Source organism: Tiliqua scincoides, chromosome 3, assembly GCF_035046505.1.
Source record: "Tiliqua scincoides isolate rTilSci1 chromosome 3, rTilSci1.hap2, whole genome shotgun sequence".
Classification (NCBI taxonomy): domain Eukaryota; kingdom Metazoa; phylum Chordata; class Lepidosauria; order Squamata; family Scincidae; genus Tiliqua; species Tiliqua scincoides.
Window position 1 is genome coordinate 152,526,185 of NC_089823.1, and position 27,032 is coordinate 152,553,216.

Sequence of the window (27,032 nt, forward strand, 5' to 3'; positions counted from 1 at the left end):
CAGTACATACCAAACAAAACACAGTATAGACTGTGGGGGCTGGCAGTATATCCCTTTGGATAACAGCCAAGCCAGTGAGCTCCAAGAGTGTGTCCTGCTATCAGGACAGCCAGTCTCTGTATTGTTAATGAACACCATCACTTCAGTAAATTTCTTGGAACAAGTAACTCATAGAGCTTCCTTATCTGAATGCACTTCCTCTTTCACTTCCATGGACTGGACAGTTCCAATCAAAGAAGGAGATATGGAATTACAGTTTCACTGCAATGAACAGGCAAATCTGCTTGTGCAGGGCAGAGATGACTGCATATGAAGGACATAGATGGACTTGTAAAATACACTGGTCCTCAGGAAAGCGCTCTGAATAAAAGGAATTATTTGATTTAAGCAATAATAATAATAATAATAATTTTATTTTTACCCCGCCTTTCTCCCCAAAGGGACTCAAGGCGGCTTACAACATATTAAAAACATAATTTAAAAACAAATAAAAACATATTAACACATCATAAAAAACAGCAGTCAGAATAAAAACTAGGTAAAAAGAGCATAGAGCAGCAGCAAGTCATAAAAGAATCAGGCCTGTAAAAATATTAAAAGATGTTAAAAAGATGTTAGGCCAAGAACTCAGAAGGCTTGTTTAAACAGAAGGGTCTTCAGGCCACGCCGAAAGGTCTCAAGAGAGGGAGCCATTCTTAAGTCAAGGGGAAGGGAGTTCCATAGCGTTGGTGCCACTACTGAGAAGGCCCTATTTCTTGCAATAACAAACCACATAATGCAGACATGCCACACAGTGACTGCAAAAAGGCTTTTAACAGACATGTACAAGTGTTCCATCTTCCCTCACTTGCTGCACAGTGATGGACCTGCATATATGGCCCTTCTGTGTCTCCTCTGTCACCCTTCAGTGAAATACCCATATCACAGCATATTAAGAGCTGTATTTACTTAAAACTATATCTAAAAGTATAGATAAGAACAGTCCCGCTGGATCAGGCCATAGGCCCATCTAGTCCAGCTACTTGTATCTCACAGTTGCCCACCAAATGCCCCAGGGAACACACAAGACAACAAGAGACCTGCATCCTGGTGCATCTGGCATTCTGACATAACCCATTTCTAAAATCAGGAGGTTGCACATACACATCATGTTTTGTAGCCCGTAATGTAGCGTGTAATGGATTTTTCCTCCAGAAATTTGTCCAATCCCCTTTTAAAGGGATCTAGGCCAGATGCCATCACCACATCCTGTGGCAAGAAGTTCCACAGACCAACCACTGGACTCCCATCTCTTCAACAGATAATTGTAGAGGCCTCTTCATGTTTTTCTTGCTGGTTATGTAAATATTTTGACACTTAGGTTGAATTAAACCTTAATCATGAAATGAAATCAACTTTGTCCTGCAGCTCCCTGAAATGTTTACATTATTCCTGTTGCATTTGAAGAGATGATACAGAATTAAGTCAGAGGTACTGGGAGGGAGACAGGATTTGGCTAGGTAGGAGCATAGCAAAGTCATTTGTACTTTTCAGTTATTGGCGATATTCACTCAAATTAATTGCTTCTCATTTTCAAATGCAGAAGAGTGTCATAATGGATTGCTGTATGACATGGTTTATATGTTACATGGAACCTGCTCAATGGTAGTGCTGGTATGATTAAAAACTGACTCAACCAATATGGGGGAAGTTTCACACAAACAAGTTTCCATGTGGTTTAACTGTCACATTTTTTGGATCTCAGTGGCATCCAGAGCATTTCCAGGTCCAGAAGCCTACACATCCTTTATTACTTCATCCAGTAGTGGTTTCCTGCCCATCCATATTGTGGGCACCATGACTGGGTACCATGTAGGCCCAGCATACAGCATGTTTGTCTGCTTGCAGTGAATCTGCAAAAATTAAAATATTTTGTATTTACCTTTTATACACTGCCTGCGCTCCCATTTTAGAGCACAAACATGAAACTGAAAGAGTGGGAAGTTGCTATTTTTGCATTATCTACGTGTAAAAATTGGCTTTCTCTATAACAGGAACTAACCTATTTTGAAGTAAAGATTGATTTCAGAATATCTTGAATGTGAGGGTGAGAGGGAAAGAGTCATCCTCCTCCCAGGAGCTGCTCTCTAAGTGCAAAATGTAGGAAATAGGGTGTGTTAGCCTGTTGCGGCAAAGTCTTCCCTTCTGAAGTGGTGTGGTGAGTCTCCCATCAGTCTGCTACCCGAGGAGGCTATTTCACCCAGCCTCATCAGCAGGATTGCCCTGGTAGCAAACATGACAGAATAGCACAGTGGCTCTCACACATTTAGCACCGGGACCCACTTTTTAGAATGAGAATCTGTCAGGAAGTGACACCACCGGAAGTGATGTCACGATCAGAAGTGACATTATCAAGCAGGAAATTTTTAACAATGCTAGGCTACAATCCTGCCCACACTTATCCAGGAGTTAAGTTCCATTGACTCTCCTTGTTAAAATAATATACATTGTAGCTTGTTAAAAGTACAAGTCTGTAACATTTCCCCAAAGGCAGTCACATACCATGGTAGATCAAGTCTAATATATTAAAAATAAAATATTGAAATGAATGGAGACCCACCTGAAATTGGCTTGCGATCCACCTAGTGGGTCCTGACCCACAGTTTGAGAAACACAGCTGTAGCGCATTACAGACAAAACACACTTATTGTGGTTTGAGTTTTTGTGGGCAAAATTCAACTTTATCATATGCACATTTTAATGCAATATTTTGGTGCAACTAAAAGAACAAGGCTGAACTTCCAGTACAAAATTTGTAATTTTCATCTGTCAAGATTTGGCAGGCATGTGCATTTGGTGTGGATTTGTTTTGTTTTTAGCTCAAAGTATTTTCAATGCCAGGAAGGCCATCTGGGATCAGCCCAGCTGGGAATCTTTGCTAAGGGGGGGGGGGGGAAGAAAGCACAAAGGTTCTTTGGGTGTCTAGGAGAAAAAAATAGTGACAGATTGTTTTCTATTTCTTTCTGTGTATATCTAGAGATATTAAGATCTCACTTGCACCTGTGGTTTTAACAGAGCCAAATCTTCTCCACTACAACAAAGCTGGCCAGTCTTACAATGTTAGAGTTTCCAAACCATTAACTCTTGTATGGAAGAAGCAATTTGAGCAATGCAGTTTGTCATATTACAGTGCCGCAGGAAACTGAAGAATTGCACCTTCCCAAATCCCCTAATGTACAAAAATCCAATTCATATTTCAGAGTAGGGCAATCTGACTGTCCCATGTCAGACAAGGACTGGGCCCCTCAAGGGACGGGGGGGGGGCTTCTCGGCAAAGGCTCCTGGGTGTTTTTCACATCAGCAGTTTGAGGAGCCCAACTGTGTCTTCGCATGAGGGAGGCCAGCAGCCTAATCACTGCAACAAATCCAGCCTGCCCAACAATAGCAGTGTCCTGGCAAGTGTGGCCTTGAGAGATTATGCCAGTGCTTGCCTAGTCATAACCCCAATGCACTATGACCCAGGAGTGTCAGCTCATTGTGCCCCTTGTCAGCAGTGGCAGTGAAGCCTGGGGATTTGGCAGGTCTCCCCGACCCACCTTGCCCTGCTCTGGCTAATGAGGTAGGATGTGACAGGACACGCCCCAGTGCACAATTCAGTTGGGGCCTGCCCAATGCTTCCGAGCAGCAGCTTTCTTTCCTGCCCTTTCCTTCTGAAGGATGGCTTTTGGTTGAACGCCATTATATTTCACCTCAGTGCTGCTGAGGGCAGAAAGTGGCCTCACACATGGTGAGCAAAGGTATGGCATCCAAAGAAAAGCTGTTGAGGGACAGGGGTCACAATCAGGATGTGATGTCACCACCGATTGGGGGCAGTCGGAGAACTCCGGGGAATCTGGGGACCTCTGGGGAATCAAGCCCAGCCCAGATTCTACAATGGATTAAGGGCTTGATGGTAGAAGTAGCAGAGGTGAAGGTGTTTGCTCAGCAGGGATGAGCACTCGTCCCGCAACCCGGTCATAAGTCCGACTTAAGTCACATCAATCAAAGACTTGGACTTGACTTACGACTTGGACGTGGGAACTTGCAACTCAGCAGTGGATTTGAAGCCAATTCAGTTCTGAGTTTCTGTGTTTATATAGTGTGCATTCTTCCTTCCCCCCCTTCACTATTTCCGTGTCTGGCTGCAAGACCTCATGGGCGATCAGGAGGCAGCAGGCATCCAAAAGGTGGACGTGATGGGAGGGTAGGTTCCAGGAGGTGGAGGCAGAGTTGCAAGATGAGGGGAGGAGGAAGGCTTCAGGGATTTTTTGCTGCACAAGTAGGTGGGAGGGAGGAGGAGGAGAAGGAGGCAGGGCAGAATACGGGGGGTTCTTTGCAATATACGTAGGAAGGAATAGCTCTCATGTCCCCATTCCCTCTCAAGCCTTGGAACACTTGGTTTGAATTTACTCGAGTTAGTGTTTCAGGCAAACTGCATGGTCATCAACATGCTACACACCTCCTGGGCACAATTGTGTCATACTAGGAATTGGCCAGATGAGCACAGTTCCCCACTCAGTTACAACAGGTAACTCGGGTAGCAGACTGATGGGAGACAGTTGTGAACAGCCAGAATGAGCTTCACTGTGGTCAGTAGCAATACTCAGATATATTGCTTAGTCCCAAAGCTGTACACTTGAGAGAGTTAGCCTTAGGTTTAACTGAATACAGCATACATACCCCACCTGCCCATACCATTGAGTACAGTTTGGTTGATCCCCTTTATGACCAGTTTTTTAAAAGCATACTGGTATTTTTTGTTTTGTTGGTGTTTTTAACAAGATTTTTGATAAAGGAAAGGCAGGAGGTCTGGCTCAGTTGGTAGAGCTGCCACCTTGTATGCCTGAAGATCTGAGGCTGCCAGTTCGAAACAACCGGAAGTACCTGAGAACTGACGACAAGCTGATATACTGATGAGCTGACCCTAGGTGGCAGAGAGGAGCTGCCGTCAAGTGGAGCGTGGGAGGTGAAGGGCCAGAGAGAGGCCAGACCTGGAAGGAATCCAGCTGGAACAAGGAGTTCTATGAAAGACTAGAACTAGTCAATTGTAAAAATCCCTACGGGGGTTTAGAACAGCCTGCCTATGTAAACCACCTTGGATTAAAGTCTGAGGAGAAATCTGACGACCAAAGAGAGGCGGTATATAAATACCTGTATAAATAAATAAATAGTTGGTTAAATCATTTTTGGCTTTTTAAATATGAGAAATATAGTATTAAAAACCAAATATGTTATTGGAGACTGCAACAACATCCTGTTTTTGTCTGTTGATCACATTTTGTTTAACTTGAAAGAATTTTTCAATTTCATTTGATGCATCTCTCAATGACTGCTGGAATGCTGTGCACAAATTTCATCTGCATTTCCCAGGGAAATTAGAAAACACATTTCTAATGTGTTTAGGATCAAAACCAAGCTTAAATCAAATTAGGTTCAATCTTGTTTAAAGGCTATAATTATAGTATAGTTATAGCTGGTATAATTAATTAATCAATCAACTAATTACTATACTATAGTTAATATAGTATAATTATAATTTGATTCAAGCTTCATTTTGACCATAAGCACATTAGAAATTGACTCCCTGGCAAGCACATATGAAATTTCTTTCTAAGGGTTCTAAAGAGATGGCCAACTTTGTTGTGTGCTAGGGCTTCTGTAACTTGAACAATTGAGAAGTTCAGAAGAGGGACTGTTAAACTGAGGAAAATGATCTTTTGCCTCCAGACAGTGGAAATAAACTTTTGATGCATGACACGCCCCCCTATCAGCCCAATCCTACTCAGCTCTCTGTGCAGCAATGCAACGTGCCAGCATGGTGTCCACTGTCAGTGGCGGACTCAGGGTGGGGGCAAATGCCTCAGACACCAGGAATTTAGGCACCTGGGGGGCACCAATACAACCTGCTCCCCCCACCAGCTTTTTAAGCAGTTGGAACTGCACCAACAGCGCAGTTCCATGCTAATCTGAGGGCTCCCCTCCCCCCTTTCTTTAAAGGGGAGCAGAGACAGGATGGTCCTCTAATCAGCGATGAACTGTGCCTAGAGTGGCTACGCTCCAGGCATGGTTCCTGACGCTCCAGGCATGGTTTAAGCCACCATTAAAGAAAGGGGAGGAGATGAGGGCAATGGCTCAGAACGGCTGAGGAGCTGCCTGGGAGGAAGCAGCACATGTCTCCTCCAAGTTTGCTCACCTCCGGCGTGCCTTCCAGCAATGTGAAAATGTTCTATTGGAGCCTGGGCTGCCACATCCCTCACCCTTTTTTCAAAGGGGGAACAGAGGAGGCAGCATGCCAGAGGTAATTGTGATGAAAATGAAGTCACCACAGTTACTTCCAGGTTGGAAGCGGCAGTTGAGATAGTGGCCTCTGGTGGGAAAGTTGTCAGGACCGCCACTGCCCACTGACTCCCTCCAGAGAATTTTGGCCTCTGGAGGCCTCCTCAGGGTTAAGAGAACATTTGTTCCCTTGCCCCAGGGTAAGCCTATGCTGACCTGGTGGGTCTGCTCGGACCTACACTCGGGGGGGGGGGGTGAAGAGGAAAACTTAAAATGCTTAGCTTAGTAAATTGGTCACTGTTTCACAGCAGAGGGAGGGCCAGTCTTTGGACAGGTTGCCCTCCCTGAGAGAAGGAGATCACATGATCAGCTATTCTGCCTCCTGGTGGTAGGGGGGCAATCCTGGGATACCTCAGGCAGTGGGTGGGCTTTGGCCAGTCCTGCGTATGCATAGCTATAAATGGAGATCCAAGCTGTGGCTAATGACATTATTTCATAATGTGGATGTTGCTTCCATTGCAGATTTTACTGTTTGTTTTGGCAGCTATCCAGACTGGAACTTATAATGCTGTTTCCCTAAGAGCAATAAGAAAATGTTCATGTTCATTCATATGTATAGGGCACAGAATGACTTTTTATTGCACACTTCATTCATAAAATAAAAGTCTTCCCAAGGTCAAAATTCTCTTTCAGTTTTGATTTGTTGGCATATACAGTTCAACCCTTTTAGATATGAAAATCCTATAGCAGTAAAAATCCAACACAGATAGTATAGGTTAAAGTATGACAGAAGATTAGGGTTAAGAGATCAGAAAGCAGAACTTTAATGAAACTAAAATTTCATTCCAATCAGTAGCTAGAACTGTTTTCAAACTTCACCACAATGTGACCCTGTGAGCCTTTGCATTTTAAAATGAGAATAATGCTTCACTCTGCTTGACATACAAAGTTTCAGCACTTACAAAGTTTATCTGATATTCTCTTTTCTTCCCCCACAGTACAATCAACAAGCTTTGTAATCACCACCCCTTACTCACTCTACATCTGTCCTGAAGGCCAAAATGTTACCTTGACTTGTAAGCTCAGTGGATCTTTCATGAATCAGCATGACCTTCTTTCCAAATTTTGGACCTTCGGCAATCAGGGTGACCTGCACTGTTCTCAGAGAAAGCATATCCGCAATGTCACTGATAGGAAGGTGCATCACGAAGCAGCTGGTGGTAGAAACACCACTTCCAGGCAACAAGCAAGCCATCATGGGGTGGAGATGTGGTCAGATCACCATGGAACATTCCATGCCACCTTGGCAAATCTTACGCTACAGGACAGTGGGACCTACTGCTGCTATATGGTAGAGGTCAAGAAGGAGCACAACAAGCCACATCTTCAACAAGAAGCTCATGGTTTCATGGAACTTCGTATACAGAAAGGTTGGTGAACTCTATACACATGGCAGACACAGTTAAAATTCCATAGCCTATCCACTCTACCGCATTCCCCTTGTATCTTGCAGACAGACCTAGACGAAGTGGACTAAATTAAAAATCAATACTATTGCTGGGAAAGTTTGACATTAGAGCTGGACCAAAGCAGAGGTGTTACTGATGAAAATCTTTGGTAGTGGTGAAATTTTTGGTGAATTTTGTGCAATTTACTGTGAATAGGTGAAAGTATTTGTTCAGAATGAAGACTGTGCTGGTCCAGAAAGTGTGCTCTCGCTCATAATTGATTTTGTGAGATCGTAGCATGCCAAATTTGATTGGCTCTGTTGTGCTGTGATATTATCACATACACATCATCCTTATTTGTCAGGGATAGCTGTACTCAGGAAGATGTTATTCTGTTTTAGTTGGGAATAAGACCCCTTCCAACCTTGCAACTATTCTGTGGGAAAACACACTCCTGAGATTCTATCCACGTGGGATTTGTGAAAACTCATTTACTGTAATCTAGGGCTTTTGTGATGACAAAACCCACGCTAGTCCCTGTGAATCATTCTGTATCCAAACGTATCCCAGGAGCACTTGCCAGCTGAAAGGAGTCTCTCCCTGCAGGTTCACTCTTCTAAGGGTAGTAAACTTCCTGTTGTTGCCAATGACAGCAGAAATCACATGCTGTTAATTTTCTGTGCTGGTGTGTATGGCAGGCATACAACTGTATTCCAGAGCAAGTATGTAGGGACCGTTGCCTAAACAGCCACTTCAGAAACACAAAGAAATCTCGGATGGTGTAGTGGTTTGGGAGGTGGACTTAGACCTGGATGATCCAGGTTCAAATCTCCCCTCAGCCACAAAGCTTCCTGGGTGACCTTGGGCCAGTCACTTTCTCTCAGCCTCACCTACCTCACAGGGTTGTTGTGAGGAGGGGAGGAGCTGCTGTGTAAACCGCTCTGAGCTCTTTGGAGGAAGGGCGGTATAAAAATGTGAATAAATAAATAAATAAAATGTGTGTATACACAATTATGCACATTTTCCTGGGAGTAAGCCCCATTGAACACAATGAAACTTACTTCTGAGGAGACATGCATAAGATTGTGTCAGAAGCCCCACTGAACACAATGGGACTTACTTCTGAGTTGGCATGAATAGGATTGTGTCAGAAGTGCCTTTCCCTGCCACTGTGCCCATCCCCCACCTCTCTTTATCTGCACCCTTCTGTTTATGTTGGGGGAAGGAGTTGGAAGTTGCCTTTTGTCAGGATGTCACTCTTAAATGGAGTGGTTTAGTTACATGAAACTTTAATGCTTTGTGCAAACATAGCAAGGGTGCCCATTTCCTCTGAGAATCCCCACTCCGATCACAGGCTGTTGCTCCAACTAAACTATCAATTGCAGGAGCGAGTATCACAAGCATAATCTTAAATCCTGAGCTGATATTTGGATTAGCAGTGCAGTCATCTTGGAGGTTGTCAGTCTCTGTGGCTTGCACACCCATCACTTACAAAACAAAGAGAATGCTATGGGAAAAGAATATGTATTCATGGCACTATATTAGTAAGCAGAAAACAGAATTTTGGAACAACAGTATTGTATGTTATTTTAAACTTCAGAAATCTCTCATCCCTGCCTCTAGGAACAATAATTAAATAGGGGTTTGATTGTTGCTGTTTAAACTGTTTAAAAAAACAGTATTTATTCCATAAGCTACTTATAATTTTTTTATTCACAGCAAATGGTTCACTTCCGAACTGCACATTTCATCATTCTTCTGCAAGCACCGAGAATGAAAGTAAGTTTGTCCTTGCAACACCTTAGTTTTGGGATGATAGATTTTTGCTAACAACCATGCCCATGATGTGGACTGAATTTCTCATGTTAAGTTGGGGGGAGCAGCAAACTGATGAGGGGTTCTCTGTGTCCTGCACCTGCCCATTACTTGATTTTTCTCTGTAATCCACTTTGTGAACTTTTTGTTGAAAAGCGGTATATAAATACTGTTAATAACCACCTCCCTGCTGGTCCTCTGTCACCAGCCCCACTCCCTTTCTTGCTTGCTGAGAATGAATAAGCAGCAGCAGTAGCTCACCACTGCTACAGCAGCGTGGGTGGTGGAGAAAAAAGCTGCCATTGCTGCCCCCTCCTCCAGTGCAAGTGGAGGAAGAGGTGGACTACTGCTGCCCAAAGGAGACTAGAGATCAGGCAGCAGGTCTGAGGGAGGCAGCAGTGTGCTCTGTTCTACCCTGTTTGTTTTGAACAAGGCTGGAGTGGAGAAATGGAGGTTACATCAGCTGTAGGAAAGGGGGCAGAGTCTGGATCACCGCATGGCAAGTTTGCAAGGTGGTACTGGCACCTGGGGAAGGCTGGCCTCTTGCAGCACCAGAGCATCAACCAGCCCTGTAATATTGCTTATTTTTGAAATTAAAAACCCTATAAATTCTAAGTGGGTCCAAGTTACAAACTGCATTTGAATGGTTTGAAGATTTGATGTCAGCTGTTTCCTTAGACTTGCTTCTAGTCTCAGTTTTGACCACATTTATCTTCCTCATCTCCTGTAGTATCTCCCCCTTGCTTCCTCCTTTTGTCTGTTTGCCTTCTGCCATGCTGTTCGCTGAGTTTGAAATACGTAGCTTTTCTTTTGCTATGCAGCAGGATTTTTTTATTTCTGAAGACCCTGCCTCAAGGGCCCTCAGTCATGGCTGACTTTGGTATTGCTCTTGGCTACTGATAAATCTACATTTAATACAAACTAGTATTTGCAGAACCTGAAGCCCTAAATAGCTGCTGAAGGAGGGAGTCAGAGATAAGGACAGGGCCATATGTGGTAGCAGTATCTAACATTTTTCCCCATGCCACAGTCCTGATATTGGGCCCCTGAAGCTGTTAATAAGTTGCAGAAGGGAAACTTCTTCCATTGGCACCAGTGCAGTCTTACTTTCTGAACCAGGAGAAGTTTTGGGTTGGGGGGAACTGGGGTCATTTTGGAAGGTGGGATATGAGAGAGAGAGAGAGAGAGAGAGAGAGAGAGAGAGAGAGAGAAGCTACTCTGGTCCAAGGAAGCCACTGTGCCATTACCAGTTGGCTAAAGACACAGAGGTAGTTTCAGGGATTAGCAATAGGCCCTTTGGAGGGCCCTGGGCCTATGTAGCTGCCTGATGGTGCTGACCATCTGATGTGAGCCCTTTTCTGGAGTAGAAAAACTGAAAGTCTGCCGAGAATGAAACCCTTGCAATTTGACTTGCTGATAGTTTTATCATCATATAATCATTAGTGGTTGTGTAATCTTGAAATTGCAACACTATAGCACAGTAGCAAGAGCATAAGCTTGCAGAGTTCTGTTAGAAACCCATACCAACTTAATGCAGTTCGAAGTCAAGAGGAGCCTGGTTGAAAATGCAAGTTTAAGAAAACTCATGTTAAATCACCTGAGATTTAATTATTTGTGTTGCCTGTGAAAATGATTTGTTTGGAGAACCAGTGCCTTTGATGTGCTGCATGCTACACTCATACCAGGTCTGCAGTGCTTTCTTTTTCTTTTACAGAATTATGCCAACTATTAACACAGACTAATACATCTGTGATTATGCTGCTCCAGCTGTTTAGATAGCTATGTTCTTATAAAACTTACTATAGAATTATTTAACACAGACTGCAAAAGATTAATGAAATTTCTGATAATAAGATGCTTAAAAAAAGGAACAAAAATGCTCTACTCTCAGACACATTGCCCAGAATCAGTTTTAAAATTGCTAGTTGTTGGCAACTTTCAGTCTCGAAAGACTATGGTATCGCGCTCTGAAAGGTGGTTCTGGAACAGCGTCTAATGTGGCTGAAAAGGCCAACACTAGTGTAGTTGTACTTTAGGTTAGAAACTGAAACCAGAAACTTAGGCCTGAAGCTACTTTCTTGGTTTGTTCCTCTTAATTATTCCCTCAACAAAGAAATACTTCAACAGCTTCTTTACCTGAACTTCTGGTAAAGTTCATATCTTCTAAGATGAAGCTTCTGATTTCCACACATACTTAGCTGTATGAACAATTACCGGCCTACATACTCTGGTCCAGACTTCTGGACATTTCTGGAGAAGATGCATAAAATGTATTCTTATCTTATCTTCCTACATCTTCAACCCTGAATACTTGAAGAGACAAGATTGAATGTTAACAGTATTTAACTTCCTGCTTCCTGTTAGTATCCAATCTAGTCTTTTCAAGCATTTGCCTGCCTGCAGCCTGCTTGTATGAGCTTGCATGCTTATCTATATCTATAGCATGTCATAGATATTCTTTGGTTAGAAGCAGCTCCACCCTGCATGAATGAAAGTCTCCATGATCTGGTGATGTTTAGTATTTCCTTCTTTTTCCCATTTGGACAGCTTGGCTGTAATAATTTATAAACCAACTTCACATGCTTTCATCAAGGCCATTTTGTCTTTCTGTAATCTAGACAATTTAATATCAATCAATAAAAATATGCTACTGGTTTTGAATTTGCATCCAGCTATCAGAATTTGGATTTTACTGCCATTTGAACATGCATGAGGTAGTTGGGTATAGAATGACTTACAGCTCAATCCTAACCTGTGCTGGAATAGGCAGGCCAACTGGCCTGCACCATATCCAGCACAGGTTAGGAGCTAAAAGGAATGCAACTTGGAGTAAGGGGTCTGACTTACTGTTCCCTTATCCCAAGTAATGTCCCAGTCACCTCAATGGGGCTACTCAGATCTGGGCCAATGAAATTGCTAGTGCAGATTTGAGCAGCCTGTGTAATGTTGGGCTGCTTGGGGGGGGGGGTTTAGGATCTGGTCTAAGTGCCAGAGGTCCCATCCTGAAATGCCCCCATTCTGCCCTCCCCCGTCCTCCCAAACTTCCTGTGCCAGCCGCCCTCAGCTGGCGCAAATACCCTTTAGCATATTAAAACATTTTTATGCATTAAAATGTAAAACATTTTATTTGATTTGTGCAGTGATGATCATTTCAACATTTCAGAACAATACAGGATCTGTTGAATTATATATTTTGTTTGATAGGCAACACAGTTCAGAAATCCACCATGTCCTACAGCAGGGGTGTCAAACTCATTTCATGCAGAGGGCCAAATAGCATTCGTGATGCCTGCTGAGGGCTGAAAGTGATGTCATTAAGCAGGAAATGATGTCATGAAACAAATCATGACCAAAAATAAGCACTTTTTCTCATTTGGGAACTCATTAGCTGCAAATCAGAGGAGAAAAATTATACATATCTTGATCATATTCAAGATATGGGAGAGCTCAATCTTCAAGTGGGTTGCCCTTTCAGCAGTAACACCTCAGCATGGCTCAGCAGCTGAGAGCCTGAGAGCCGGATAAAAAGCTCCCGCGGGCCTTATGTTTGACACCTCTGTTCTACAGGAATGTAATACTGTAGCAATCGTATAATATCAGGGATTCCCTTTAAATTAAGAAAAACTGGGGCTCACCATCTGAATTACAGCATGAGAGGTTCCCAAATTGCTATTTGTTGCTGACTTGGAATACTTTTCATCATTGGCTTCCAGCAATGAGAAGAATTTCTTGCTCACTTGCTTACTTTGCCTTTCATTTCTTCTTTTTCAGACATCACAGCAGCTGCACTTGCAACAGGGGCCTGCATTGTGGGCATTCTCTGCCTGCCTTTCATCCTTCTCCTCATTTACAAGCAGAGACAAGCAATCAATAACAGGCGTATGTATCAAAATGTCCCCTTTCTTTGCCTCCCCACATGTCCTTTAGATTTATTTCTCCTTACAGACTTAGGGCACAATCCTAACCCCTTATGTCAGTGCTTTCCAGCACTGGCATAGCGGTGCCAGTGGGGCATCTGCTGCATCCTGCAGTTGGGTGTCACTCACAGCGGCCTCCTCAAAGTAAGGGAATGTTTGTTCCCTTACCTCAGACCTGCATTGCCCTTAGGTCAGTGCTGGAAAGCACTGACAGAAGGGGTTAGGATTGTGCCCTTAATGTCTGGTACCAACTGATATTCGTATTTGATTTTTAATCTGTAATCATACTAACCAAAGCGCAGATTACTTCCATTACAGTTTTTGAAATTCTTTCTCTTCTTTCTAGGTCTACTAGGCATCTGAGAGCAGAGACACTATACATTTTAATATAAAATATTTATTTCAAAATAAATGACATCCAGTAATCTAGGCTGGAAATAGGGTTGCAGCGGGAGGTTATGCTTCCCTCTTGATCATCACTGCCAGCAGTGAAATGTTATGTGCCACTGCTTTCTCCCCCTGGACTCTACATTCACTCTTTCCACCCATATATTGTAACAAGCAGGGCCTGCTTTGTCTCACAGCAAGCAGGTGGGTGAAAGGACTGGGGAGACTTTGTGACTGCTGTGGCTGTGGAGCTGTTTAAAAGACATGCATGAATGCTGGATTGCAACCTTACAATTGTAGATAAAAGTGAAGTTAAAAAAAACCATGGTAATAAAACAGGGAATGTTGATAGCCCTGTGTCTCAGACAAAAAATGTATCCCCAAACTATTTCTGATCTTGCCTGACTGTCAGCACTTCATGTAGCTCATAAGAAGCATTGAAGAGCAGAACACTGCCCCTGTAATACAGTGTCTCTCTTGCTAAATTTACACAAAATGTCTTACAACTTTGTTTAAGAAAACTCAAGCAAAAATCCATTCCACTATCTATTCTATGCATTATATCTTAGAGGTCATGTTTATTAAAAATCAGCATTCCACATCTGGGTTCAGCTTTCTTCAGAGTCATGACAGCTTTTTCTTTTCTGTTTATTTATAAATAGAAAAAGTCATGACATTGAAATGAACAATGTTCAGGCTGACAGGCCACAGTCAAATAAAGCTGTTCTCATTTAATATTTTGCTTACTACTTTGGTAGGCATTTTCAAAGGATGAAGCTACAGCAAGTAGCTCTTCAAACTAATGATAATAATTACTAAGAAAAATTAATGATTACGAAAAAGCTATCAAACAGAAGGGCAGGGCTGTTCACCAGAAAATACAGGGAAATTGTGCTGGAGTGTGCCATAAAGTGTAGTTATTGCTTAGCTGTAATGCCTAATGGCTCATTCCTTAGTAAGGGATGTGTTCCACTGATCGGCCATTGTACTGTTGCAAACATACTGTAAAGCACTTTGCGACAGTGCTTCTAGTATGCATGTTGGTAGGAAAACCAGAGCCCTTCTGCCGCTTCCAGGGATATCCACTGAAGCAGAAAAGTTCAGGGCAGGGAGGTGGTGTAACAGGGTGGGGGTAGATCTGGTCTGAGGGGATGTGGTGGGATTGATGCTACCAGCGTGTGCCGTGCCATATCCTGTCCCCCTTTCCAGGCCTGATTAGCCGACATGGATCAACTTAGACTTAAACCAGTGATATCACTGGTTCAGGACCAAGTTGACACATTGCGGCTGCTGGGGTTTACATGCAGGAAATTAGTTAGGATTGGACTAATTGTAAATTGTAAATAACTTTTGGGAAGATACTGCCTGTTTTTTTCTGCTAGTGGGAGTTTTATGGAACAACTGTATCCCTGTATAGACAATCATTTCTGTAAAACTGCAAGAGTGATTTCTGCTTTAGTGTTTATCCAACTTGGTGCAGATGTAATGAGATAGAGGCTTACTGAAAAGGAAATGCTTTGCTTCCCTTTTCTAAAGGTAGTTGCTTTCTTCAGTCTCATGCAAGTCAAAGGGAAGTGTAAACATCCAAGTGAACAGAGGCTGAGTGGATATTTTAGCCTTCTTGTCTAAACTTGCCCAAATAAATGTACACACACACACTTGGAAACAAAAATGCAAATCACTGCAGAAATCTGACTCAGTGGAATTCTTTCAACTTAGGGTGTTTTCATAAGTGATTTTTAAGTAGAAGTTTCATTAAATCTAGAACTGTGTGGTGCTCAGGGCAGGCTGGAGCCCTGGTACCAGTGTTTCCCTCCCTTTCTCAAATATACCCAGTGCCAGGGCCAAAATCCAGTAGGCTCTGCTGTCACCATGAGAACAGGGCCAGGCAGAGACAATTCTTGAAAGCCTCTCTCACAGTTAAGTGTAGAATTTCCTAAAAAATCTGTCTAGTAGCCTGTAGCCAAGGGTCTAGGAAGACTAGATCAAGGCTTTAAGCAAATTCAGTTAAAACACAAAAGTATATTAAAAATAAGATGCGGGGTGGGAAATACAAGGAGGAAAGAACAGTACAAGCAAACTAGGAAAACTGCTTGGGTTTTGGAATGTGGATCTTAGCAAAAATACATGCAGGCAATTACAGGCAAACCTAAAAGCAAAATAATTGCTAAATAGTTAAGTGTTCCTTAATTGTATGTATCCCTGTATCAGCTTGTGGAGTCTGTTATACCTGTCTTATTCCCAGGGAGGAGGGTGAAATTTAACCACATATAGCAGCTTCTCTGAAGGACTCATGGTGGAACATGTCCAAGCGTCCTTAGGCTTGGCCTTAAGAAACCGAGATTCAGTGATGTCATTGGTCTAGTCCAGAGGTTTTTAGACTGGGGCGTCACAACACCCCAGCCTGAGGCCCTGGCCTCTTTGCCCTTAAGGGGCAGGGGCAGCCAGGAGGATTGCACCACTCAGGGGGCTGCAGGGGCTTGGCTGCACTTACCAGAGCCTCCTGCAGCTTCCCGGGGGTGTGGGGAGCCCTGTGCAAGCGTCTGCAGGGCTCCCTGAGGCTTCCAAAGTGAAAGTGAGGCAATCATGCCCCGCCTCCACTAAACCAGAAGCGGAGCACAATTGCTGCACTTTCACTTCTGACAAGACTGCAGGGACTGGGGTGCACCCATCAGTACCTGCAGCAGCCTTCCCGGGGTGCGGGAAACCCTGCAGTGAAAGTGGAGCAATTGCCCTCCCGGTTTTGTGGAGGCAGAGCACGATCGCTCACTTTCACTGCTGCTGACCTGGGGAGCCCTGCAGAGGCTCACGCAGGACTCCCTGCACCCCCAGGATGCTGCTGCAGGGACTGATGAGTGCACCCTAGTCCCTGCAGCCCCCCCCCCGAGTGGCATGATCCTGGGGATCGTGTCGCTGCCTTCCCCCGGCCGCCTTGCCCCTGCCTCCGCAAGGACTTACTGCGGGTTTCAAAACTTTGCACAAAAGTTTGAAAACTGCAGGTCTAGTCCATTGGAATGTTTATGACCACCTGGGCTTTTATACCTACCCTCTGACCTGGTCAGGTGGGGTCAGGGTGCCTAGTCAGATAATGCAAACCAATTCCAGTAAGTGGGCTGGCTAGGACCCATTGTTCTTGGGGAAATCACATAAATAAGACAGTGAATACACAATAACCTGTCTGCTTGGCCACATGGTCTTTCTGCAATGGTGCTGCTTTCAGAGTGTCTCAGAGAGGCCTCTTTCTGGCCTTAAGGAAAACAAGTGGAAAAAGAAAGTAGCAAGGAGAGCTGTCATGATGAATGTGAATCTACGTTGGCTGAAATGTACATTTGACTGATATTCTCTGGCTTTGACAGAGCCTGCGTTAAGGGCACTCATTGTGACATGCACAATGACCAGGAGGAAGGCTCCAAAGTGCATTATGTTTATGTGTGAAAACATTGAGGAAATTGAGGCTTCTGCATTTCCTGCTATATTAAGAGAACAGTTTCGGGCAGGATAAACAACGTAGTAAACAACAAACCTCAGCAGTTGCTTTAGTTCCTTCTACTGTTTCCACAGCATAATAGGTAGTAGTGGGGAAATGAACTCAAATCTAAAGATAATCAGAGTAACCAAAGGTTTGGGTTATTTCCGTCCGATGTTTTATTCTCCCTCTTTGCAGACCTATTTCAAGCATTCAAGTGAGGTTTCTTCCACATTTGGCTCAATTTTAAAATCGGCATTTCCTGCTTTCATTGACTTTGTCAAGTTCCACCAATGTATCTCAGATGTTAGAATTCAAGCATAATGGATTGCCCCACATTTTGAGGTTGGCACTTCAGTATTTAAATTTCAGAAATTGTGAACTTTGTCAGGAAACGCAATGGCTGCATTCCAGTATATTTTGTGACTTTGGGTGTGGGCAAAGGAGACTGAAGCCTTACGTTCCTTCTTAAAACGAACCTGTCTCCCATCTCTCATCCCATTGAAAGGTTATGGAAGAGAATTGTTGGAGGCAGTCCATACTAGTACTGTATTGAAATGGTATGCCTGTTTTCAACTCCCAGTCTCAGGCAGTGAAACAAGGATGAGGATTTTGGCTGTTGTTCAGTGAAAATGAGTGTTTCCCTAACCCCCACCACAGAAGGTTGGCCATCATTTTTTCTAACAGAAGCCCCCAAGAATAATGATACATCACAATATATCATCATTCTTGGGGGCTTCTGGGAGAAAAAAAATGATGGCCACCCATCTGCAGTGGGGTGGGTTCTTCCTTGCTCTCCCAATCACAGATTTGAGCTATGTTCTCAATTGAGCAAGGCTTTTCAGTGAAATTCCTGGCCAAGGGCTAGAGCAGGAGATGTTTCTTTTTCTTGGCTAGGAGAAAAAAGGCTCAGTTTGATCTGTTCCTCCACCTTAAACTGGGAGGTATCTTCAGTCATTCAAAGAAAAAATAGGAGGACCCTTTTCCAAACTTTGGGCCTACTCCCACTGTGCAGATTTGCCTAAAATTAAGCAACTCCCAGAATAGGGTTGCCAACTCTTTAGGGTTAGCCTGGTATCTCCAAGAATCAGAATCAACCTCTTGGTGGCTACTGAAAACAATCCCGGAGATTTTAACAGAGCCTCCCTGACTTAATGATGTTACATGTTGGAAAGCAAAATCTTCAAGAATTGTTCCTGCAATAGAGTTAATAACCATATCCCCAGACACCCCAGTTCCAGCGTCTCTGAGAGACTTGGTTGTCACACTGGGCCTAACCTGTTTGCTTAATAAGGCCATACTTTTTTGCAGTCTTATCTCAGTCTACTCCACTGGTCCACATTGCCTAGGACTAGTTGAAGGCCACCAGCTTCTGGAGCTCTCCACTCCTCATCTGGGTTCAGTCTAGCTTTCATGACACCATTTTCCAAAGCTACATACCCTCCTTAGTATCTATCTCTACAAAGAGCAGCTTGCAAAAATTTTGCAATGTTCTGCAAAAATTCCTTCATTATATTTGCACAGTGATCAATTTACTGTTGTGGTGCTTAAGGAGGAAGTTGTTCCCATTGCAAGATCGCATCTTTTTATTCTCAGCATACTTATTTAGAGCAGTTTTGGGTTGGGGTACAGAGAAGGAAGTTGAAATTAAAAATGTAGATGAATGACAAGAACTATAGCAGACAGGAAATACTAAAAAGTGAAAAAGAAGGGAGTGGGTGAAAAGCTAACTAGGGCAAACCCAACAGAAGAAAAACATGACTGCCTGAGCTTCCCTCTTTCTTGTGTTTTAGTGGCATAGCTTTTATGATAAGACCTACTGCAGTCTAAGTATAGTGAACAATTTTGAATCGCAAGGTAGCCAGAATACTCTTTGTTTAGGACAGGCATCCCCCAGGCCAGCCATTCAGGAGAAGATATTTAATTCCTTTACCCATGAACCACCATTTGGATGAAAATATCTGCCCCTCCCCCCCAAGTTGCTGTTAGCTTACCCAGGCTAGTTTTGTTTAATGTGTCCTTTGGCTCTTAGCATCTCTCTATGGCGGGCAAAGAAAGTAGGCAAAATGCTACTAAAAGAAAGGGGTAGGAGAAATCAGAGCAGCATATCTGTTATGGTTTCAGAGCTTTTAAAGGGACATGTTGTCTCAAGGATGATAGTTGGCAACCCTATCCCAAACATATAGTAAGAGTGTAACCCAGTCTGGATGGCATCTAGACTGCGTGTCCTGGTTTAGAATGAATGGGAAAGCCCTGCCCTGTTGTTGTTTAGTAAAGCCCCCTCTCACAGCACTTATAAACATTGGGTTTAAAGAGATATCCTCTGCAAGATGTGGAATGCTGGGGGACAATGCTTTCAGCTTAGGAAAATAGTTGTAGCAGTAATAGTGACATCACCATACTTCACAGTGATTTATTTTAAAGTTCTCATTTATGCTGTCATAGACAACAGGTATCCAGATGCAAACTCCCAAATATGCCTTTTCATGTCAAGAATTGTAATGCATTCCTGCTGACTAGTTACTGAAAAAATGCAATTGCCTCCAAATCCCTCTGTCTGGTAAAGCCAAAATCCTCCTGGCCTTATGTAGTCAAGTTGCCAACTATTTCTGCATACACAGACTTATCGCTGTTTTGTTCAGAGTTTAATTAATCTTTTTTGTAGCTTGTTCCTATTTTTTTTTTGTAAGTATTTGCTGGATAAGTGCAAATCAGAAAACAAAAACCACTCAGAGCCTCAGCATTACACACCACCCAGCCTTAACCTAATTCCATACCAACAGGAATGCATATAGGGCATACCCTAATTTCACGTATTGCCCTTTTTTACATCCTAAAGAACAACTTGCTGTTTAATTCTGTACTCATTTGAGTTGTCAAAGAAACTCAGTTGATTGTGAGTTAGCAAAGGGACTCTTCCTTACCAGGCAGAAAGGTAATTCTCATAAATACTGTATTAGAAAACTTTCTTTTCTGCAAGGAGTGGTTCAAATGTGATTATGATCATATATACAGAAATAGTTATTGAGGTTTCCAGAGACTTCCATAAGAAATACATGACGCCAGTGCAAATGAACAATACTAGCAGTTTTGAAAACTTCCTTCTCTGCATGATAACTCAGGATTGTTGGAAGTGAGAGCAATAGCAGGGCCAAGATCCCTGTGCTAGACGAAGTCAGTTTCACCAGGTTTTAGCTCTTGCTTATTCTTAAAAGCTTTTTACTGGAAGGAAATTTGGTAAAATCAAGGAAAGGACCCAGTTCCAGGCCACTGTGAAGCAGCATGGGTCTGGTATCGGTTTGTTGTGTGGCTTAGTTGTTTCCATTTCTCTAGTCCAAACCATTGAACAGACTGCACTGCCCACATCTTTCTTGCAGGCCCCACCCAAGAAAGCCAATAAAGCACATAGATGAATTCGTTGCTTAGGAAGAGCAAAGCAAACAGTTTCAAAGGAGGAAATGGAAGGGGAATGCTGCATATCCTTATCTGCACCTTTATTCTGAGATGGTGTACCTTGGTTTCTCCTGCTAATATGATACATCTCTTGGTCAGGGAGTTTCTTGCTGTAGTTCAAGGAAGTTGGACTATATACATTTGGGTTTATTCTATACCTCAGTTCTGTGATCTGAAATCTGACGTGAAATATGACTGCAGTTAGCTACCCTTGCAGTAACAATTGTATTCTTTTCACAGGTGCTCATGAGCTTGTCAGAATGGAGAGGTGAGGAATTCTATTATATATTATATATTTATTTTACAATTTGGCCTGTAAGGCCCCCCCCCTCCAAAAGCATGACTTTGAATATAAACTAAAGTTGATAAACAAAACAAGACATAAAAATCAGACCATACCAACCCAAAGCAGTAGCCATTCCAAACAAAACAAAAAGTCTAGGGATTGTGTCTAACAGCCTCTCTCAGGAAAGGGATTTCATATGATAAATATCAATGATCAGGAAGCCTTCCGTTCAAACTAATTCCCATGTTGGTGTCTAGAGGAGAGCCTCTTCTGACAATTTATCTAAGATTGCTGGGGTAGTGGTGCTGGAAATGCAGTAGACAGCTGGAAGGCTGTGGCTTAAAAAACATGCCTACCCCGTACCCATCATCTCCTACTAGCTAAAAAGAACTTTTTAGCCCCAATCAGTCATCCTCACAGCTAGAGTTGGAAACAAGAGGAAATTGCCAAACTTCAACTGCAATGTCCACATTTTTCTTGTAGTCCCCACCCAGGAAAGGCAACATGCCAGTCCATGGCTTTCCACCTCAAAGAGCTACGAACAGGCTGGCAACAGCAAACCAATAAAGAGAACAGTTCTGGCTCCTCATCCATTTACTAGCCCACTAGCTAGCATAGTTACTGATTTTCACATCTAAATGTACATCAGGCTAATAAAAGAATATGAACGCTTTCCTCTCGTTCAAATAGAACAAAGCCCACCAGCACAAAATAGAGCAGGGTCCTTTTTAGCACAAAACACTGTACTCAAACTCACTTCTTGCTTTTTCCATGCTTTCATGCATGTGACTTTTTGTTCTGAAAAAGTGAGGACGCTGGTTATACACAACCTATCATGAGGCTTGCTCTAGCTTCACAGGTGAACAGTTTTCTGCTGGTTCCGTTAAACAGGACAAAATTCCCCTAAGTCCAAAATGGTCAGACTAAAAGCATTAAACTGTCACTTGGCCTGCTCTGCTGTTTTAGAACTCAATCCTGATTTCCCAGGATGCGCAGCTGCAGCGGCACCAAAAACGGCTGCCGCTGCATCCTACGCGCCTTGGGCAGCCACGGCCGGCACCTTGGAAGAAAGGGACTGTTGTCCCCTTTCCCCGGGTAAGGGAAGTAGCCCCGCAGTGAGGCTACTCGATTCACTGCTGACCAAAAGGTCGGAGGTGAGGGAAGAGCCTTCGTATAGGGCGGCAAGCCCCACACGAAAGTTCAGAATCCGGTATCCCACTTCCCTCCGCTCCCTCCCTTGGCATGCTTCCCCCTGCCCTCTCCCCACCTCCCTGTCATGCCTCCTTCCAACCTCCCCTCACCCCTCCACTTACCTTACCACGGCTTGGCAGTCCGTGTGACGGAGCTTGGGCTGGGCTACCACCGGTGCTCGCCCGGTGGTAAGCTTCACAAACGTGTTTTGCAGCATGTTTGCGACATTGCGCACCGGGAGTGAGCCAGTGCACCGAGCCCAGGATTGGGCTCTTATAGAGCAACAAAATTTCATGGTTACATACAAAACTACAGAATTGGTATTGGTACCATTGGTGACAAAAGCAGAGGTAACGCTGGTTACCTGACCTTTAAGAAATGAAACTTTGATAGCTGGGGGAACTTGATGACTTTAAAAGACAGACTTTTAATTGGCTTGTAAATTGACTTGGTTCATAGGAATCACTGAAATAAAACGATCTCGTAGATATCCATACATCTCTTTCTGCTTCCCCCTTAATAAAATGAAGGATCAAATAGCAGGATTCCAAAAGCGTTTTGAAAGTTTTATGGTATTTTCCATTAAATTAAAAGGGATGGGCAGGGAAGGAGTGAGACATTAATAGAGGTAGTCTGATTCTGTGCTTCCTTTTGCAGCAATGCCGAAGGCATTGAAAACCCTGTCTTTGATGCTTTCCCTGCTGCTAATTTGGAACCCAAGCCCAGGCCGCAGCTAGCATATATGGCCAGCCGACAACCATCTGAGTCAGGTCGGCATCTTCTCTCAGAACCAAACACTCCACTCTCACCCCCAGGCCCGGGGGAATGTTTCTTCCCATCACTGGGTAAGTATTTAATCATGGATGTGTTAACAGACATGTCTGTTTGTTAGCTATCAGCAAATATATATGACTGCGTAATGATGGTGCACTAACTTCCTGTTCAGAAAGTGCCCTTGGCCATCCACTTTGGCTACGTGGTGCTTTCCTTGTCCCAGATCAGGGGAATGCTATTATTTATGGTTCTACACAGAATTGAATTGAGAAAAAATCAGTAGTGTGCTGTTGCCTTCGTTAGCTCTCTTACTCCCACAGGTTTCCTACTTTTAACCATTTTCATTTACACATGTGGGGTATCATCGGCTTGTTTGCCTGGCTCAGGAATAAGATACATTCCCATTGGGAAGAGAGGATGGTGCTGTGACTTAGGAGACCTGGAGACAGGAGTGGTGCTATGGCTTCTATAGATAAAGGTTGTCTGCAGATGACTCCTGCTAAAGCCTTTGCACTCTGTAACTGCTGTTTCTAAGGCAAACAGTGTGAAGCAAACTCACCAAACTACACTTTGCTATAACAACATGATTGACCCCAACATGCTTAGTTTTTCTGAGCTAAAAAGCAGCTTGTCTTCAACTCTGAGGAGCAATTGGTAGGATGTGTATAGTAGATACTAGCTTAGATGGACTAATAGCTTGAATTAGTATTGCAGTTCTATATGCTGTTTAGCTCATAAAAATGAAGCATGTCAAGGTTAAGCAGATTATTAACCTAATATGCAATTGGCCAGTCATTGAGGCTGTTTTTCTTGCTTTGTGGTGGTAGGCAGAAGTGGGCTCAGTAACCTTCACAAAGTGTACCTGGCCATAGTCATAGAAGCATCAAAACAACTTTACAGCTGCAATTATCCAAAGTATTACTCAACACTGTTTTATGCTTTCCAGAGCCTGTTCCTGATTCACCAAACTTTATGAACGTATAACAATGTTTCCCAGGAAGAATGTCTTTTTACTGAATCTTCAACAGCAATTTCTGTTGGCAACCTTCAGTCTCGAAAGACTATGGTATCGCGCTCTGAAAGGTGGTTCTGGAACAGCGTCTAGTGTGGCTGAAAAGGCCAATTCGGGAGTGACAATCCCTTCCACACAGCAATATGGACAAGAATTTGCTTGCACTTAAAAAATTAACAAAAGACAGTTTCTGAGGGGAAGAAAAATGGCAGACTCTTTCTTCAGACATTCCTAATTCACTATTGTACTCCTTGATATTCCTTTGGAAGACTTCAGGACAGAAAATAAGTTCTAGAAGACAATGAGACAGGGAAACTTTCCAGGATTCTGCTGGCCTTTATTCTACTTCAGCGAGAAATTGGAGATTTTATGAACAATTACTGCAACATGTTTCTTCAATGGTGTATGTTTCACTACACCAAGATTATTGGAAGAATTGGAGGAGAGAGATGATTATTTCGATTGTGCATCTTGGAGGGGGATTATGGCAAAACCAGGATTATGCCATCACCAAAAGCCTTAACCAGTTACTGAATCAGGATTTAACCACTGTCTCCCTGGACTCTTAATACTTTAAAATATGGGATGGATTAAAAAAAAATCTAATGTTCATTTCAGAAAAAGGTGTTTTTAGATGTAGTATGTCTTTCTTTGTATGGATGACGTTATGTTTAAGTCTGTACAATTTTGCTGCTTTGGCATAGCAATAGCAGGTTTAGCATCAAAAGATCACATGAAAATGTTTCTGTATCAGGAAGCAATCCTGAGAAAACATTTTTCCTTTTATCCTATTTTTTTTTTTAGGAAGTCTGATTCTGAACCTAGGCTCCAGATTCTGTGAACCAGCGTGCAATCCTATGAATACTTATCTGGGAGTAAGCACACTGAACACACTAGGGCTTGCTTCTGAGTAAACATACATAGGCTTGCACACTGAGTTCTACATTTTCCTCTGACTTTGTGCTGATAGAGCACAAAACTTTACCAGCAAGCTGAGTGATGTAGCTGTGAGTTATGTAAAAGCATGCCTGAATAGAAAAATGTGGGTCTAGTGTAAAATTCAATCATCCTACACAGCAGGACTGTTTACCGTGATTAGGCTTGTTTTAGATATGGACGTAAATTGTGAGTTTGGTAAGAGTTAGAATTGGACAGTCCTTTTAAAAAAAAAAATTATCTGAATTATTCCAGTCTAACGTCTGTGAGAAGCGCATGGTAGTTATCTCTCAGAGATGGTGCACACAAGGATACACATCAAATGACTTGGCTTAAAAGCATGTTTTAACCAGCTCGTGTTAATCTGGTTTCACAGTCCATTTAACATTTCCAGAGTACACTGTGCAAATTGCAAGGTATAGCAAATTATCTGGGGCTCACTGACTGATCACACCACATTCATTGGTCGATTGCATCAGCACTGCTAGGACACATGGGCTTGCTGAGAGAGACTAATTCATGTTTTTAAGCTTTACGTTTTCCAAGACATGATCTACAGAAAAAAAACTGCACACAACGACTATATATTGTGCAGATTTTTTTAAAAACATTCCATCAGTATGCTATGGATATTTTTAAGTTTATAGAAACAAAAATAATTGCAATCATGCTGTAAATAGTGCTGATAGACACCCCTATCCTGGGGTCTCTGTATTTTCCTATACAGGTCCAACCTTATTATACACTGATTTTTTATACATGGATTTGACTCAACATGAATGGACACTGCAAATGAGAAGGAATGTGCTGATTCCTGGAGAATGGGGAAAAAAGCATCCCTTTTAAAATCCCAGTTTAAAAAACTGTTGTTCTTACTTTTGTAGAGAGACAGTCATGCAAACGATTGCAGGTATAACCTAATTATCCATGGATTTTCCTATCTTTAAATGAGTAGGGCCCTTTAAATTAAAGGAAAAAACTTGTTTAACAATAGCCTCATTAATATGAGAGAGGGCAGCCAGTGGACAATCCATCAATCATTCTCTCACTAAGCACTTAGAATGGCTTTGCTCCAAGCCAGCAACCCCTCCGTTCCCCTTGAGCATGTGAAAGAAAGATAATCGCTGTGCATTCTTTCCCAGCTCTGGGTGAAGGGAGGGGTCGCTGGCTCGAAGTAAAGCATTTCTAAGCGCCTGGAGTGAGACTGTCTGGACTGAGACAGATGGACTGTCTGCCTAATGACTGTGTTACATCACAAAGGCTTGTTTTTAAATTGCCCAGCAAAGGAACATTGTTTTTAAATGGATTTGCTTTAATGTGATTTTTGCCATCCACATGAGTCCTCATGAACAATGAGACTCAACCTGTATTCCATTCACCATTTAGACTGGCATGTTTGAAGTTAAGCTGGTTTAAGAAAGAAAGAGATTCCTTGACTGCAGTGGGAAAAGAACACAAAGGTATGGCTGGCCTGCTAATGAGGTGTTGCAAGAGGTTGTCTCAGGCAGTGGAGTGTGGGTGTCATCTTCTCAATGCTGTGGATTATTTTTCCACCTTCCCTGTCTCCTTAGTCAGGTGCAGAAGTATGGTAAAAGATTCTTTGTACCACTGATACAGTTTATCAGGATCATGAGGTTATGGCATACAGTTCATGATAATGTACCACTTTGGTAACTGGGCATTTGTTTTTATGCTTTGAAGCAATTCAGTACGTAAATGGTAAGAATCATTTAAAGGCATTTAAATACACTCATGATTAAGATCAGAGGTTTATGAAAAAGGAAGTAGATATACTAGTGATGTATGTAGAAACTTCATGGTTTTAAAAGTCGTTCTGCTGGGCTCCTCTCTGGTAGGAAGAGAAGAAATATAAGGGGTAGGTATAGGGCAGGAATGGGGATTATTTACATGTACATATTTTAATTGCTCTGACAGTCCCTCTGAATGCGTTTGTTTTTTGTTTAAAAATAAGTGTAATACAATTATTGGAGGGGGGGCCATTACTCTCTTTTGCATCAGAAAAAAGGTCACAAGCAAAAATGCTAATTGAATC

At 42.8% G+C, this 27,032-nt stretch overlaps 2 protein-coding genes across 2 annotated transcripts in view; one reads left to right on the forward strand and one right to left on the reverse strand.

Moving 5' to 3' along the window:
* The window catches only part of VSIR (V-set immunoregulatory receptor), a 28,083-nt gene extending 1,147 nt beyond the window's left edge, over positions 1-26,936 (forward strand). The window contains exons 2-7 of the mRNA XM_066620622.1: positions 7,293-7,724; positions 9,462-9,521; positions 13,329-13,436; positions 21,021-21,048; positions 22,915-23,102; positions 23,978-26,936. Of these exons, the coding sequence (XP_066476719.1) occupies positions 7,293-7,724; positions 9,462-9,521; positions 13,329-13,436; positions 21,021-21,048; positions 22,915-23,102; positions 23,978-24,015 (854 nt within the window). The 3' untranslated portion in view covers positions 24,016-26,936. The remainder of the gene's footprint in view (positions 1-7,292; positions 7,725-9,461; positions 9,522-13,328; positions 13,437-21,020; positions 21,049-22,914; positions 23,103-23,977) is intronic.
* Positions 1-27,032, reverse strand: part of CDH23 (cadherin related 23) — a 453,381-nt gene that overhangs the window by 54,773 nt on the left and 371,576 nt on the right. The gene's annotated exons all lie outside the window — the stretch shown is intronic.